The sequence below is a fragment of the Centrocercus urophasianus genome, unplaced genomic scaffold, assembly GCF_019232065.1.
Source record: "Centrocercus urophasianus isolate 14NV4802_14NV808 unplaced genomic scaffold, USGS_Curo_1.0 seq_17, whole genome shotgun sequence".
Classification (NCBI taxonomy): Eukaryota; Metazoa; Chordata; class Aves; order Galliformes; family Phasianidae; genus Centrocercus; species Centrocercus urophasianus.
The window spans coordinates 31,148,271-31,165,153 of record NW_024884722.1 but is presented as its reverse complement, the minus strand read 5'-3'; the positions used below and the strand labels follow the sequence as shown (position 1 = coordinate 31,165,153).

At 40.4% G+C, this 16,883-nt stretch overlaps 1 protein-coding gene across 1 annotated transcript in view; it reads left to right on the top strand.

The window, feature by feature from the left end:
• The first annotated feature begins 874 nt into the window (after positions 1 to 874).
• The window catches only part of SH2D4B (SH2 domain containing 4B), a 67,486-nt gene continuing 51,477 nt past the window's right edge, over positions 875 to 16,883 (top strand). The window contains exons 1-2 of the mRNA XM_042818678.1: positions 875 to 1,058; positions 15,820 to 15,979. Coding sequence (XP_042674612.1) covers positions 875 to 1,058; positions 15,820 to 15,979 — 344 coding nt within the window. The remainder of the gene's footprint in view (positions 1,059 to 15,819; positions 15,980 to 16,883) is intronic.

The window sequence follows — 16,883 nt, the reverse complement described above, 5'->3', positions numbered from 1 at the left end:
CATAAGGTCACAATTTGCTTGAAGAGCAGCATTATATCTTTCTGCAGTCACAAAGCAGAAAGTGAATTGCCAGCAGGATGTGCGTGTTCTACATGAACTGCTGAGAACTACCTCTTGTTTAATTAATATTAATTTACTATTTATAAAGTGATAACAAGATTCTTGCGGCTTTTATTACATCTGCTTTTAATTTTAAAGACATTTTAATCACTTTGCATGACCATATTTGTCAGCACCAGGTAAATATGAGATGATGTGACCTACCCTATTGAGACCAGTTAACAGGTTACACTGGGAAATAATATGCAAACTCATTTCTCCTCTCTTATCAGAAGAGATCAGTTCCCGAAGTGACATAGATATTGTTGGTGTAGGTGATACGTTAAACCATGACATCACTTTAAACCCCCAGGGCAACATTAACACCCTTGGGAGTGCATTATCGCTTCAGCCGAAAGTCTCAGACTTTCATTATATTGAATTTCCTTCTACTCAAGGGAGCAAAAATGATGGGTGCAGTCAAGAATCCCTTATTTTTACCTGTTTGCAGTCAGGAACACTGAAGGGTCTTATTTCTTTTGGTCTTTTCATTTATTTCATCATCATTCTCCTTTCCTCCCCCCTCATTTCACTCGACACCTGTCACTACCTTTGTGGATGAGATAAGCAGAGAACTCTGTCAGTGTAAGAGAAGAGGAGCAGAATATGCCTGCAAGAAGAGGGACAGAGGAAGAAGAATCGAGCCTGTGCTGGGCTGGCAGATGAGGGAGAATTCCTTTGCTGCAGGTTGCTTTCTGGAGTGCTGTAGGTGGGATCTCCTCGTTGTACTGAAGGTAGTTGGGAGCAAGTTTCTCTCTTTGCTTTTGGAGTAGTCATGCTGCAGCAAATTTTGCGTGATATGTATATCGACCCTGAGCTCCTGGCAGAGCTGAATGAAGAGCAAAAGCAAATCTTGTTCTACAAGATGAGAGAAGAGCAGCTGAGGCGCTGGAAGGAGAGGGAAGAGAAAGCACGAATGGAGGAGGCTATGCTGACAAAAACAGCAAGGCGCAAACAAAGTAAGCTTGTAACCTCCTCCTATGCTTGTTCTGGAGCTGGGGAGATGGGCATGCAACTGGCTGTGATACAGCATTTCTGAAACAGATTACAAGGAAGCTTGCCAGCTGTCCCCATAGGCAAAACAGGCTTGGGCAGCAAAAACACAGTTTCTGCTCTTTGTCTCTCAAGGCTAATTCTTTCTCCAGGGAGTAGTTTAGTGTGGGAGCAAGGGGAATTGTTTCAAAGTGACTCTTTCAGACAGAAATCACCTCTCCCATTTTTTCAGTGGTAACTGGAGATTACCAGGTCTCCCACTACTGAGGCTTTTTTCTTTGCCTGCTATCCCTTTACTTGCTCCTCAGTCAAGCGGAAGGCAGGCTTACCTGTACTGTTGAGGTTTCTTAACTTGGCGCTAATTGTTTACGTGTGACTGGGTCAGAAGATAGGTTTGTGAATTGGAGCTGCTTGGGAAGGGTTGACTATGAATAAGATGTAATGTAAGAACAGCCACACCATGTGAGTTTAGATGTCCAGCTATACAGTTTTGAATAGATGATTGAAAATAGCACAAAAAAAGAGAAATTGTGGGAAAAAAGCCATGAAGATGTGTTTTCATGGGATATTTAGTGAAGCTGCAGAGCTCCATCCTCAGTCTGTTATGTGTGCTGAATGTGTTGGCTGAGAAAGCAAGTGAAACTGTGGGGAATAAAAGAAAAAAAATTTTCCACTTGGTCATTACCGAGTGTTTGATCTTGGGTTCAACTGGTTTAGAATAAATAGAAATATTTCCTTGTTTCTTTTGTGTAAGTGGCTTCCAACTCTTTCCTCATCTAGAGGATGCATGATAGAAAACTATTTTCTCATGAAAATGTGGTTGCAGCCATTCCTCACTCAGCAAGGAGGTGTCACAGAGATGTGTCAAACACTCCCTGTGAAATGCTAAAGATCTCATCCAATCTTTAAATCGATTTAAGTCTGAACATTCGAAATCACTAATAATCCTGGGTAGCTGATTACAGCTGCAGTCACTATGTAAAGTGTTGCTCCTGTTAACTCTTTGCCATAGCAGAAGGCTTTGCTTTGAGCACCTCAATGCAGATACATTATTGGATTCAGTTGTCAGACTTCTTAAGAAGTTTAGAGCAGCTGAACCTTACAAAGTACTGGGTATATCCAGTCAGATACTTGGCAATTCAAACACTATGACTAAAGAAATTTCAAAGCAAAATTAGTTTTCAAGACTCACTTGAAGCTAGGGCCTTTGTAAAATGACTCCAGGGTAGGTAACAACGGTAGCCTAGAAATGAGGGGGGGAACATTAAGAACAGTCTATTTAGTAGTGAGTTTGAAGTGTCCCCTGACAGATGACAAGGTAGAAGTTGGGAAACCAAGTTGTGTCTAATTTCTGTTTTCTTCATCTTAGTGTTCTTACAGTGAATATCTCTCCTCTAAGAAAGATGGCATCAGGATCTCTTCTCTCATACAGCACAATAACTTTGTTCATCTCGATTGATTTGTAGCTGGAAAAAAATATTAAAAATGTCTTTCAGATCCTTAAACCAAAACAGCTGTTTATCATCCAGATAATCTGCATTATGCTCATTCTTTGGGAAAGATGGATGCAGCAAACTCTAGCTGCAAAAATATTTATGTGATGATTTGTCACAGTGTTGACATCTAAATTTCCATATATAAACTATGCATTAAACCTGTTCAGCTTCCTACTACAGGAGACTATTTTCTGGGTAATTAATTTTCTGATTTATAAAGAATTAGAGGAGGAGGAGAGGAGCAACACAGTAACTTTTAGACTGCGTTTGTACTGACAAAAATGTTCACATTTGCCTAGAGTAAAATGTCACATCAACTTTCTATTTTACGTATTACCAAGACTGCTCTGAAAGTAGTGCCTTGTATTTTACTATGTTGTCCCACAATGTCAGAGGCAGATGCTCATAATATGGCATTAGGGCCACCGATACCCATTACATGTTGTTGCCATGAGACAGATGGCAGCAGAGGGGCAGTCTGACAGAATGGTGTCTGACATGGAAGGGCACACGTAGCAAAGATGTGTCATTGAATTCCTCTGTGTGGAAAAAAATTCCAGTTTTGACATCAGTTGTCACCTGTTGAACACTTATGGAGACCAAACAATGGATGTGAGCACAGCGAGGCAGTGGGTTGTGCTTTTCAGCAGTGATGTGAAAGACGAGCCACATATCATACACAGCTGTCACACCACTAAATGAAGAGCATCTTGATCAGCTCATCCATGTGAATTGATAGATTATGACAAGGGAACAATGGATGGAGCAGAATCTTGGCTTCAAAGCATTGGAAACCATGGTGGCAATACACAGGACGAGAAAGAGCACCATATGGTATCTGTGAGGACCTCTTGAACTAATAGGAAGTTGCAGATGATAGCTGCCTGAATTATGTCATAAGAAATGATTAAATGTGGTGTTGCTACTATAAGCCACTGTCAAAACTGCAGTACGTGGGGTGGCTACATGGGTTCCCTGCTGAAGAAGTTCAAGACACAGCCCTCAGTGAGTAAAGTTATGTGTACAGTTTGGGATAGAAAAGGGGTGATTCCTCTGGATTCCCTGAAACCCACACAAACCACCAACTCTGACTGCTACACTGTGACCCTGACTAAGCTGAAGGCTTCAACTTCCAGAATGTGGCAAGAATAGAGGATGACCTTTCTCTTGCAACGTGATAATGCCAGGCCCTATACTGCTTTGAAGACTGTGGAGCACACTGCCAATCATGGCTGAACTGTACTACCATGCCTGCCATGTTGTCAGGATTTGGTGCCTTCGTGAGTTCAATCTGTCTGGGCTGATGAAAGATGGACTGCATGGGCAATGTTTTCTGAGCAACAATGCCATAAAAACAGCTGTGAAACAGAGGGTCATTTTGCTGGTGTGGATTTTTACAAGTGTGACATATGGGCTCTTGTTAATTGCTGGTGAAAATGCGTAACTAGTGATGGTGACTGTTGAAAAATAGTGCTGTGTAGCTGGGAATGTGCTCTCTCAAACACTGTTATTCTGCTCTGTGTATCTGTTGTAGTTTCCATGGAAATGAATAGGAGGCATTACTTTTGGAGTGACCTACGTACCTTCTTAAATTAACAATATGAATTATCCTTTCGGTTTGACTGAAGATAAAAGCATACCACATCCAAAAGAACTGTACTGGAGAGCTGATCTTACAGAAGCTTTTGAGAGAGAACTATTGAAATTAAAAGTTGAGGAAGTCAGGCATTTGGTTCCACTGAAAATATATCTTAACTTTCATGATCTAATGTTTCTAATCAAATGGCTCTTCCATTTTTCTCATAGATAAAATATTTACTTACGAAACCCATACCCTGCCTCTTTGGGAGGGAGTAGGGTGAGGCAGTGCAAAAGGAATTGGTAATAATAAACATTTCTTCAGAAGTGTTCCAGAAGGTGCATGGGCTTGAGCTGCAGTCCTATGCAACAACTGGTACAATTCTCCTCCGGTTCAAGAGCTCACCTTTTATTACTCTGCAAAACAAACAGCAAATCAAAAGGGGTGCATTTCTCAAAATTTTGCAATGACGGTGAATGCAATTTTGATTATTTGGCATTACCTTAATGTCTCTGCCAGGAAGGTCAGCTCCATAATCTTCTCAGGCATGGAGCTGAGGCTCACCAGCCTGTAGTTCCTCGGTTCTTCCTTTCTCTCTTTTTTTAAAATGGAAGTGATGGTACCAGGGACTGCGCTCAGCAGCCACAACTTTTCAAATAGGACAAGATATCAGTGAAAATGAGAGTGCTGATGTGAGGTGAAGAGTGGTTACACAAAGAAGGTAAAACACTAAGAAGGTTTCTGGTCTCTAAGAGCAGGACTCTAAACTTGCTGGAGAAGGGCTTAGAGGAGATGCCTTGTCTGCTGCAGGCTGCTGTAGCCATTCCACTCTGATCTTCTTGAGTGTCATCCACGTCAGCTCTTTCCTGGAAGTCCTGGTTTGAAGTACAGCAAGCTGCACTGTGTAACTGACTTGCCATACAAGGCAAGATATGTTGTCTTGCAGAAACCACGAGCCCAGAGTAGGGGAAGAAAAGGGTGGCACTCATAGGTCAAATAAAAAGATTATTTATGTTCTTGAGTTAAAACCACCCACAGGTTTAGGGGATGTTGCTCAGTGTGATAACTTTTCAATTGTTGTGGAAACTAACTAGCCAAGTCCCAAGGCCTACAGTGATTTTTTATTTTTTTTTATGGGGACACCAAAGAACAGAGATTGTCTTAGTTGTCCTGTTAAATGCTATGAAGCTTGATGTAAATTGTTGAGAGAGTTTAGCAATAAAAACAGTATAGCATTCTACATGAAATCAGCCTCAGTCTTTGTGTCTGAAGAAAATAATATTAGCCTTCATCAGTAACAGCTAAATCATACCTGCTTTTACGTTTGAGTTGGTTGGTTTGTGTGTCTTGAGGAAAAGGTCACAATTGAGATTTATATCAGACTGAGCCAATGTTAAAGATAGTATTTTATTTTGAGCGTGAATGAAATGTTTTCATGGTCTTCAACAGCTTAAAATTCCTCCCTTTCTAAAATATAAATCAAGGTGTTAGAGGAATACTATAAAGGAGTCATTTCTCTGGGATGAAGTATTTCCTTTAGCTGACAGTGAATTGCTCTCATGCTTTTACTGTTTCTACCAAGCCTGTGTTTGTACTTTCCCTAGAATGTATTGGTAGAATTTGAGCATTGCTTCGGGATCCTCCCAAAACAACATTATTTAATGAATTTATTCTAAGTTCAAGCAGGTATTTTGAAGCTTTTATTATGACTGATGGCTTTTTCTGAAAGAGCTTGAAAAAGGAATAGTTAGTGGAATTTAGAGGTTGTCCTCTATTTATAAATAATTCCTTTGCTGATCTTTCAGGGATATTTCTTCATTGTAAGAAAAACAGGTTGCCTTTTCTCGTTGTGCTAATACCTCTAAGGGAAGCCTCTTCAAAAATTCAGGATTCCTTTGGGATTTTCTCAGCGGACTGACAGGCAGCTTTGCAATTTGCAATGAAGTGCATTTATGTCATTACGTAGAAGCCCTTTAACTATTATAGTGGAGTTGGGACTAAGCGAAGAACTCTGCCAGTTTGGATTTTGACTCTTGTGCTATCCAAAGCTGTCAGAATACCTAAAATGAGATTTCAAAGCCTATTGAGCTCTAGGAAGCTGAAGAGCAGCCATGTGGGAGGTAAGACAATGTGGGACTGCTGCTACTTATGCTGACATTTACTCATTGTGAACTGCAGCTCAGGATGTTCAGACAGGAGCTATTTGTAAACTCTGTTATTTACCTGTCTTTAACAAGCATAGCTGGGAGAAAATTAGGTAGGTTTATCACAGCATGGCTAGAAAATAATTTCTCCGTCTAAATGACATTTGTGTTGGAAAATCATTGGAGAATAGATGAAGCAATTTGAAAGCAAGTATTTCAAATGTCACAAATGGATAGTTGGAGGATAGATCACTGTTGCAGGTGAAGACCAGCGAGTACATGTTTCACTGTTTGCATTTAAGGGTGCGTGGATGTACACAGTGACATTCCTCTACATTTCTGAACTCAGGAATGTATTCCTCATTTGTAGTAAATCTCCTCTACATCCTGGTAATGCTTAGCTAAGGCTTGGCTAACACTACAGAGGCATGCTCCTGGCAGCATTCATTGTCTTGTTCCCTGTATCACTGGATCTAACCAAAACTATCAGACTTGAGTATTTCCAAAGTTTCTGGCTGTATGTGGTCTTGAATTCTGTCAAGTCTCATATTTGTTTTGAATTCAGAGAGGACTGAAAATGTAATGAAAACATTCGAATAATTTTTATTAGGGATTTGAGCCAACTAATTTGAAATTGTTGGAAAAGCTTTGATGTAGCATTCACAACATATATATAGTAGCCTGTGATGCGATGCATTGTTGTTAGTACTAGATACCTTGGGGCTCAGATACCTCAGCTGCTCAGGGTTCATGCCGAATGTGGCTCTGTACTGAGCTGTGCTTAAACAGTGGCTTCTAAATGTTTCTAGCCCCAGCTTGAGAAAAGTAAACATCTCTGACCCAGATATGTACCAGATGGAACAAATCCAGAGGGACTTCTCTGCCCTCTTTGGATTAGCCCTTAAGTCTGTGCTTTTTAGTCTCATCCTCTGCCCTGCAGCTGACTTCGCTGTTTTGCAGAAACGTAAGAGCAGAATATTGCTAGCTACGTAGGTCTTATTTCAGCCAAGGTTTCTTTTGCATCTGTGTTCTGAGAGGCTACTGGGTTAATCGAGTCACTGGCAGGGAGACAATTGCTGTGTTCCTTTGCTGATGGTTCTGCTGAGCCCGCCAGGACACAGAGGTGGTAGACAGGCTTTCTTGTACATAGTTGTGCTCTGGTAATGATATGAGGTTGTGACTGGTTGCAAGCTCATGAATACTTCATATGGAAATACAGCAGCACTGCAACCAAGGGGAGAGTGAGGTTTCCCCAAGCTAATTCCGTATATTCTTGCAATTTGTCCCTGTTTTCAATAGAAGCACTGGGTTTTGAAGGAAGGATTTGGAAAAGATAGGAAAACTTGATGAGTTCAAGTGAGTGATGGGTTTATTCAGACACTGATGATGGTTCGTTAACCTCCCACAGAATAACTTCTGTGCTGTGACGATGGAAAATCTCGCTGTGGTGGGATACCAATGATTTTCCATCAGCCCTTGAAGTAGCCATGCAGACTTGCTTTAATTTATTCTGTAGTAGCAGGTAAACTTGGATGCTTTGTGATAGCTCTTAGTGAGAAATAAGCTTTGCATATAACTTTTACTGTGTATAAAAAATAATTGGGATTGGGAATCAGAAATTATAGTGCTTTTTCCTTTCTTTTTTTCAATGAACGGAAAATAAATGAATGCTATTGATGTAAATGAGTTCATAAGCTTCCTCTCTGATCTCATATGCATCTGCACTCTTACACCATTTCCAATGAAAGGGACATAAAAATGGAGTGACTTGAGCTTGCTGCTAAACTGTAATTCATAGAGTTACAGCAACGTCTTTAAGCTCTGAATGTTAATTCCCAGTTGAAAGTGGGCAAAGCATAAAATTAATAGGCATTAGCGTGCTTTGCCCAAGGAGCCAAGAAAATATTTGGGGCATACTGGAAAGAGATCAATTAAGTGCTATTTTATTTTTCATTTGTTCACAGTATTCAAACCTCTGATATTTCAAACCCATTTTACCTTTGAGTGTTATGCATGGATATTTTTGCCACATTTGTTAATTACCGGAGTCTGATTTGGGTAACTGTCTCCTCGCTTTATGTTTGCTCTCTTGCAGTCACTCTTCCTTTATTTAATCCTGCAGGAGTATATTGCAGCATAATTATTTCCATGGCAACAGGCTGTAATTCCATAAACATAAGATTGGGTTTGTTATATGATCAGAAAGCAGCTGGAGAGCCATGAAGACTCATTTTTCAGTGGTGCTGAGATCCTGCAACCCTTGCTGATAAATTAATGTAAACCAGCTGAATTCTCTTGCTCCCCATGCAAATCCTCCTTCAAATAGGAAGGCACACAACTCAGTGTTGGAATTGGACAGCATATAAAATAAAATGCTGGGGGGCTACTTGAGCAGTTTAGAGTTTTTCCCCATTTTCTTACTGTCTCAAAGATTAGTTTGAAGCAACGGAGCTCTCAGAATGTATTCTTGGAAGAGATGGGTTCGTGGCCCTATGACTACTAGCAGGGGTGGACTACATAATTAACTGTAGTATACCTGCAGTTTATTGTGGGATTATGTTACTTTCATTGCTTTCATCATTAACACCTGTAGTGGAAATGCTAAATCATGGCCTGAAGCAGTGATGGAGCACCTGGTGGGAAGGCAGGGCCAAGCCAGGGGAGCTCAGGTGCACGCAATGCAGCTGAGTAACAGGAAGGGCTGGAGCCAGGATCCACCCCTTACAAGACCTCATTTGGCAGTGGAGGTGAGGGTTTTTTTGTTGGAGATCTCTGCCTACCCGAGATCTTCTGAAAGTAAGCATTTCTTTCTGACAGCCTGTAGTTGTTGTGTTTGAACAAATTTTTGCTTGCTGCAGCCTGGGACCTTGCTTTCTTGCTGTGCTTTTCATTGTGTTATGCCACTTAGTTATTCCGTGTGTATTTTTATGGATCTACAGATGTTAGTATTCAGGAAAGTGCATTCTGTCATTTTATGTCTTTCAGAAGCATTCACAGAAACATGGATTGTCTTTTCTCCTTAAAAAGAAGGGAAATGGTGAGTGGCTAAGCTCAGGAAACTGATAGCTTAATATCCTCACCATCATCTTTATCAATGTGTTTCTACTATATGTCTGGTACCTTATAAAACTGAGCACAACCTCATGTACTCTGCTGACTATGAAAATGCAAGCCTCTACCTTAAAGATGTAACAGTTGTTTTTTCAGAAAGCTAAGACTAAAATCTTATATGAAACACATAGTGCTCAGACTAGAGTATGCCACGTATCTGTGTTCCCAAAGAACAATAACAGCGTAAGTAACCCCACAAACTGCATTTATCTCTGACCAACAAAGGCAGATCAGACCGATCAGTTTGATGTCAGCAGTGAATGCTCATGCAGCCTATTTCAAATGCAGAATAAAGTTCAGGAGCATTTTTCTAGTGCAGAGCAAGAGAAGGAATGCTTTTAAAGAGTGGGTCAAAAGATATTTATCTGACTACAAAGCTTTTCAGCTAGTGAGGAAATCAAATAATTTGCTATTGCAGAGATCTGTAGCTTCCAAGTGGGAGAGCTGTGGTGGGAAACCAAACCTCAGAGAAACAAGGCTGTTCATTGAAATAGCAGGCTGTTTTGACAAAGTGACTTTTTAGCAGACTTTGAAAGCCCTTCTGTGCTTCTCAAATTGCACTTGACAGAGCTTGTAATATTCCTTGTGCTACAAAGGCAAGGGGGATTACTGGTGCTCCTCCCTGTTTGGCAGGGCTGAGTGGGCAGGTGCAGGAAAGTAACAGCACAGCTGGGACGCCTGACACCATGGGCCTTCGAACTCCTCCCCTGAAAACCAGGGAGGTGGATCACAAGTAGGAATTGTCAAGGGTGTTGTAGCTGTTAAAACAATAATGAGTGAGCTCAGAGGATGGAACCGATTCCAACGATATCCTGTTTGCTCTGATTATTGCTATTTTTAAAGCCCTTTAATTGCAAGCGTATTTGAAAATGAAGCTAGATAAAACCGAACTCATTAAAAAACCAACTGTGATTCTCCTCCTCCATCCTGATCAGCAGAAGCGATGAAAGATGGGGAGACTTGTGCAGTTCCATTTACTTTAAGCCTCAATCTCAGCATGGAAGCCTGAACTAATGCAAGCTGATCCCTCGTTTAGTATAAGTGTTGCCTGCAGCGGGATCCTCCTCACAGGCCCCTTCCCCTGATGGCTTTCACTCTTGTCTAATGTTGCTAATGTTCACGTTCTCTGGCAGTGCTCGGCCGTGGCAGTAACGATATCCTGCATACACTGAGGATTTCTTAAGGCAAGCTCAAAGGGCATCCTGTTGTGATGTACAGCCCAGCCCATGGTTGAGCTCCAGCTCAGTGTGTGAGGTTGGCATTATTGCTGGTAGAGAGAGACTAGCAGTGCTTGCAGGTGAGACACTTGGCTTGCTCTCTAGGGTGTTGTTTTATACTTACATAGCTTCTATGCCGTTTACTGAATAAACACAAATAAATAGAAAGATGACTTGGTCATCTTTGATCAGTTTTGATTGTGTGTATGCATTTGTGTTTATAAGTGCAATTTTATGTTGCTGTTGCTTCAGGTTGTAGGTCTCAAAGTTTGCACTGTTATCTCTTTGTGCTGCAAATTTAGCACGCTTGATTTTGCATTTGCCTAGTGTAAGTGGTAATATGGAAAAACCTATTTACTGGTCTTATAGCAATATAGCTATAGCTTCGGGAGACCTCAGTAAGAGGTGCTCCTCCATTGACAGGTTAAGAGAATTGCAAGAAGTAAAGTTGATTTGTTGAGTTACTACAGAGTTGATGTAGCCAAAAAACATGATAATATTCTGTACCTTTATAAATTGTTGGTCTGAGCAGTAGAGCTAGAAAAAAATCTTGGTGAATTATTCAGTACATTTTCCTGATAAGGTAATTCTTGCTTCTGAAATGCTTGTTTGTTTTTTTTCTGGCTTTCTCTTCTGGACTAATCTTGATGTCCAGTACTTCCTAATGCTAACTATTCACAGCCTGCCACAATCTGCAGGAAAAGAGAAGTATTTCTGTAATCCAGCACCAGGCTGGGACTCAAGAGATGATTTTATTTCCTGATTTTGTATTAGGTTTTGTTCCTGGGCTCAGATGTCTCTGTTTCTGAAGAAGAGAAATGAGATTCCCTTGTTGCTTTCTCACTTAGACTTCTAATTTATTTAGTTAGGACCTGTCTTTTCTTTTTAGACTTATTTGAGTTTCTCTATTTCAAATTTGTTGCATTTAGAAATAAATTATATGAATAGGATATGTATATTCTGAAAAATGTAACACTTTAGAAGTGTCTCAAAGTATAAATTATTTTAGTATAATCAGCCCTCAAAGGTAGTAATTCTGCACTAGTAAGGCAGACAATGCTAGTTTCCTGAAAATATTGAGGAAAAGAGTTTTCTGTGCTCTCAGCTCATATCTTGGAGTTGGTACTACAGTTTGAAAATGCAAGCTCAGTATTGTTGGCCCAAAAGGCCTGACAATGACCACTGTGAACTTGATCTTGAGACTGCAAATGCCTCTTATATGGCAGGAATTCCATTTTCACAATGTCAGATCTTCTCCCTGAGTTATTTCTTTTCCTGACCACTCATATTTTTTGGTTGTTATTTTGTGCTAAGAAAGTGCAAGGTTTTATGATCAGATTGTGCAGTAAAGCCAATCTCCAATTTTATAGGGAATAAAGCTCGAGTAGATTTAAGGTATGATTCGCATGGGAGTCATTTCTTGATGTAAAATGGAGAATAGTTGAATTTGAAAGTTTTTCTCATGCTCTAAAGAAAAAGGTGAATATAAGTTTATGTGCTGAAGTTCAAACATAATAAATTTGTATGTGTAGAAATCTACCTGTTTAACACTGGAACTTCAAATTGCCGGATTTTTGATAGCTCTTATCTTCCAACTTGAACTATGTCTGTTAATATAGCAGTATACAGTACTGCAGTATAGTACTTAACCTACAGTATATTGCACCCATGTTTTTCAAAATGCTTTGTGTATCTATTGTCTGTAGACTTACAAGACAGATCTATTGTTTTAAAAGGAAGAGAGAGAACAATATCTCAGTATGGGTCTACAAATCAATTACTTGTTTTAAGTGGCTCGGTAATTATGGTTAAATTGTGTGTCTGAGAAACATATTAGAATCACAGAATAATTTGGGTTTGAAGGGACCATAAAATCATGAGCCACCTTTTACTAGATGTGGTTGTTTGAAGCCCCCCACACTAGCCTTGAGCACCTCCAGGAATGGCGCATCCACAACTTCTCTGCACAACCTGTTCCAGTGTCTTGCCTCTCTCATAGTGAAGATATTTTTTTCCTATTTCTAATCTGAATCTTCCTTCTTTTATTTTAAAGCCCTTAACCCTTTTCCTATCACAGCATGCTCCTTTAAAAGTCCTTCTTCAGCTCTCTTGTAAGCCCCCTTTAGGTACTGGGAGTCAGCCATCTCTTCTCCTGAGAGAAAAGGTTCCCTGAGCCTTTCTTCACAGGAGAGAGGTCCTCCTGCCCTCTGAGCATCCTCATGACTCTCCTCTGGACTTGCTCCAACAACTCCATATTTTTTTGGGCGGGGGTAGAGGGGGGAGGAGCACAGTAGTGCAGGTGAGGCCTCATGAAGGTGGGGCAGAGGGGGATTATCACCTTCCTGATTAGCTGGCCATGCTGTTTTTCATGCCCAGGACTCAAATGGCCTTCTGGACTGCAAGCGTTGCTTTCTCATGCTGAGAAAGTACCTGACACAAGTGCAGGATCTTGCACTTAGGCCTTGTTGAACTTCAGGAGATTTCCGTGACCCTACTTCTTGAGTTTGTCGTGGTCTGTCTGAATGGCATCTTTCCCTTCAGCATGTTGACCGCACAGTTCAATTTGGTGTTGTCACAAACTTGCTGAAAGTACTCAATCCCACTGTCTGATGACAACAAAGATAAAATTAGTGCTTGTCCCAGTCCTGATCACTGATGTCCACCTGGATGCTGAGCCATTGACTGCAAACACTGTGAATGCTACCATCCAGCCAATTCCTTACCCATCAAGTGGACCAGCTGTAAAATCCACATCTTCCAGATGTAGAGCCAATATTCCTAGGAAATCATTCTGTACTTCTCAGGATGTAAAATGCGTGAAATGCAGTAGATGACAGCCTTAGGGACGCATACTGATATGACCAATCTGTTCTTGGTAGATGGTTTTCAAATGTTGTGTAGAAAAAAATACAGTGCTAACAGAACACAATAGAACCACAGTAGAATACATTCACATTTGTATCCTGAGACATAATCTGATAGACTGTGAAAGGACAAAGCATTTGGGGGTTATTGAAGGGAAACGTTACTTGCTTAAATTTTTCTACTCAATGAAGTTAGCACCATTACACCAACAGAGGGAATTCTTACAAATCACTTTTCAAATTTGATGTAGAATATCAGCTTTCATTGAGAGATTTGATATGTTTGTTGCCTTCAGTTTGCATTGTAAACATTTATGAGAGAGGCTTGGCACTGGCGTGACCTGCTGCTTACAGCCCTGCTTCCTTCTCTTCTGCAGTTTTCTCTCTTCAGTTTTTGAGATCTCAAAAATACTTTTGATTATACATTGGGAAACCTTAATCTGGTTAAGTGGATATTTGCCTTCTTGTAGAACAGCAGGTAGTTAAAGATGGTAGGAGTAGCAAAGCTAATGAAGTGGAGAAAGTTGTAAAACAAACAAACAAACAAAAAAGGTAAAACAAAAAACTGCAAGTGAAGGTTCAGATAGGACCAAATTTATTTTAACTCCTACAAGATTGATCAGAAAAAAACTAGCTAGGAAAATGTGGGCTGTCCAATTCTTCATGTCTTGAAATGAGGCAGAAGACTTCTGGAGGGTAATAAGTGGCCACCGAGAATTTACTGGTCTCGATATGAAGGCAAGAGGATAAAATCTAGTGGAATGTATGAGGTCTGCTCTGAAAATAATGCCTTTTATTTTATTACATTGGCCCACAATCTCAGAAGTGGGTGTTGGTGGTACAGCAGTAGAGGCTGAACCTTCACACCAGTATTCCATTACGTTTTCTTGCTGTGTCACAGATGATAGCAGAGGGGCACTCTGACAGAATGTCATGGGAGTGTATATGAAGTTAACATGTGTCATAGAATTCTTCTGTGTGGAAAAATCCATTAACAGTCATTGATGTTTGCTGAATGTTTACAGAGGCCAAACAATGGATGTGAGCACAGTGAGGCAGTGGGTGGTGTGTTTGGTTACTTCTGTTGATGCATATTTGTACAAGCATGGCATGCAGGAGGCTCTTGTTCATCACTGGTGAAAATGCATAGGTAATGGTGGTGACTATGTTGAGAAATAGTGTTTGTTAGCTGAGATTTGCTCTAGAAAACAGTATTATTGTTCTTTTTATCCATTGTCCTTTCCATGGAAATAAATAGGAGGCATTACTTGTGGAACAACCTGCTTAGTGTAGAGCAAATGAGATTAATTGCTAATCCCTTGTGGCCTTTTAGTCTGTATTTTTTTTTAAATGATTTTCATTATCTATCTTGGCTGTAGTGTTTGTGATGGAATGTCCTTTTGTGAAGGACAATTTCAATAAATCAGCAAGAAGTAAAAAATGGATGCAAAGGGTGTTTCCACTTATTCCTTCTTATGAATTTCTAAAATGTATGAATTAAATGTACAAGAGTGAGGTGGTGTATATGACTTAAAGTTTAGTCACATCGCATCTAATCAAGTACCCTTTGTACTCAGCAGGAAGCCTTTCACAGATGTTTTGGAAATGAATGCTTGCCAAACATTTGTATTGTCAAGAGTGCACAAGCTGTGTTGGTGAAATCTCTCTGCCAACACAGCAGCCGTAGATTTTTGCATAGTATCTTTCGTGAAAACTGATCCCTGTGAATTGCCTACTGGAACAGAAACGCTTCTACTGTTGAGTGGTGTGCTCTAATGTATAGGCTTTCTGTAACTTCTTCATACAGTGGAAGCAGGGAATTCCTCAAATTCTGTGAAGGTTCAGCTTGGGTCTCTGCATGCCTGACGCTCAGAATTCTCTGTGGGCTAAAGCATTTCTAGTTGTATAATGCTACTTGTTGTTTCTATCTCTCCATCTCTTTTTCTCTTCCCTTTGTTCATCCTTTGCTGAATTAAGCAAGACAATATAGTTTTGCAATTAATAAAGGGATCGTAGTCCCTAAGTTCTGGAGAATACAACAGATTTTTTTTTTAATTATTATTTTTGGTAGAGCAATGAGTCTTTGAAGATTATATGCTTTGAATTGTACAAACACCGTCTTCCCCACTTGTAGCATGGTGGATGGGTCAAATCTGTAGATTTCATCAAGCCTGATGTATCTTATTCTGAGTAGTAAATTGCTTCCCAATTATGGTTTTCTGGTCTTTTCTTCGATATTAATGTAAGAATTTGAGCCTGCACTTACGTGTTTGCTTTTTCCTTTTTTTTCTTTATTTCTGCTGTTGGCTGTTGCAGGTAATGGCAAACATGTGCAGTGGCTGCGTGGGAAGGATGGTGAGGTCTGGGTCTGGGTTATGGGAGAAGCCCCAGGTGACAAGCCGTATGAACAGATATCAGAGGAGCTAATAGCTGAACGCGCCAGGCAACAAGCACAGAAGGAGGCAGAAGAGCTATGGTGAGGATTTAAGAATCTGAATTCAGGGTCCACTTGGCATTATGGGACACATGGCCTTGTAGAAAGGTGTGAGGTAATGGTGGGTAAAAAATGGTAAGTATGTTTTGTCAACATTTGCTTTCATTTGTTTTTGGTGATTTTTCAATCTATGAAAAAATAAATTTTATTTTAATATTTAAAAAACAGAAATCTTCTTGCACAAAAAACTGTAGTGAATATTTTTCTTTTTGGGAATTTTGCTAAACTGTTGTCCAGTTTGTAAGTAAATAAAAAATAGGGAACTGGCAGAGGAGATTGCCAAGTTGCTCTCTGCTGACTTCGAAAGGTGATGGAGAATGGGAGAGATGCCTGAGAACTGGAGGAAAGCCAATGTATATCACTTTTCAGAAAGGAAAGGAGGGAGGACTCACCTGCATCCCTGGGAATGTGATTTTTTTTTAATGTCATCTCCAAGCAATGTCATTTCCAAGCAGGTGAATGAGAAGCAGGTTATCTGGTGCGTAAACATGGATTCACCAGGGGAAAGTCGTGTTTGATGAGTCTGGTAGTCTTCTATGATGTCATGATTTGCTGAGTAGATGTGGGAAGAGCAGCAGATGTTGCGAACCTTGACTTAAGCAAGGCTTTTTACACTGTCTTCCATAATATCATCGTAAGTAAGCATAGGAAGTGTGGGATAGATGAGCAGACAGTGAGGTGGATTGAGAACTGGCTGACTGTCAGAGCTGAGGGTTGTGATCAGTGGCACAGAATCTATCTGGAGGCCTGTAGCTAGCAGTGTTCCGCAGGGGCCAGTGCTGGATCCCATCTTCAACATCTGCATTGGTGATGTGGATGAAGGGATAGAGTCCACCCTCAGCATGTTTGCCAATGATACAAAGCTGGGAGGAGTAACAGACACACC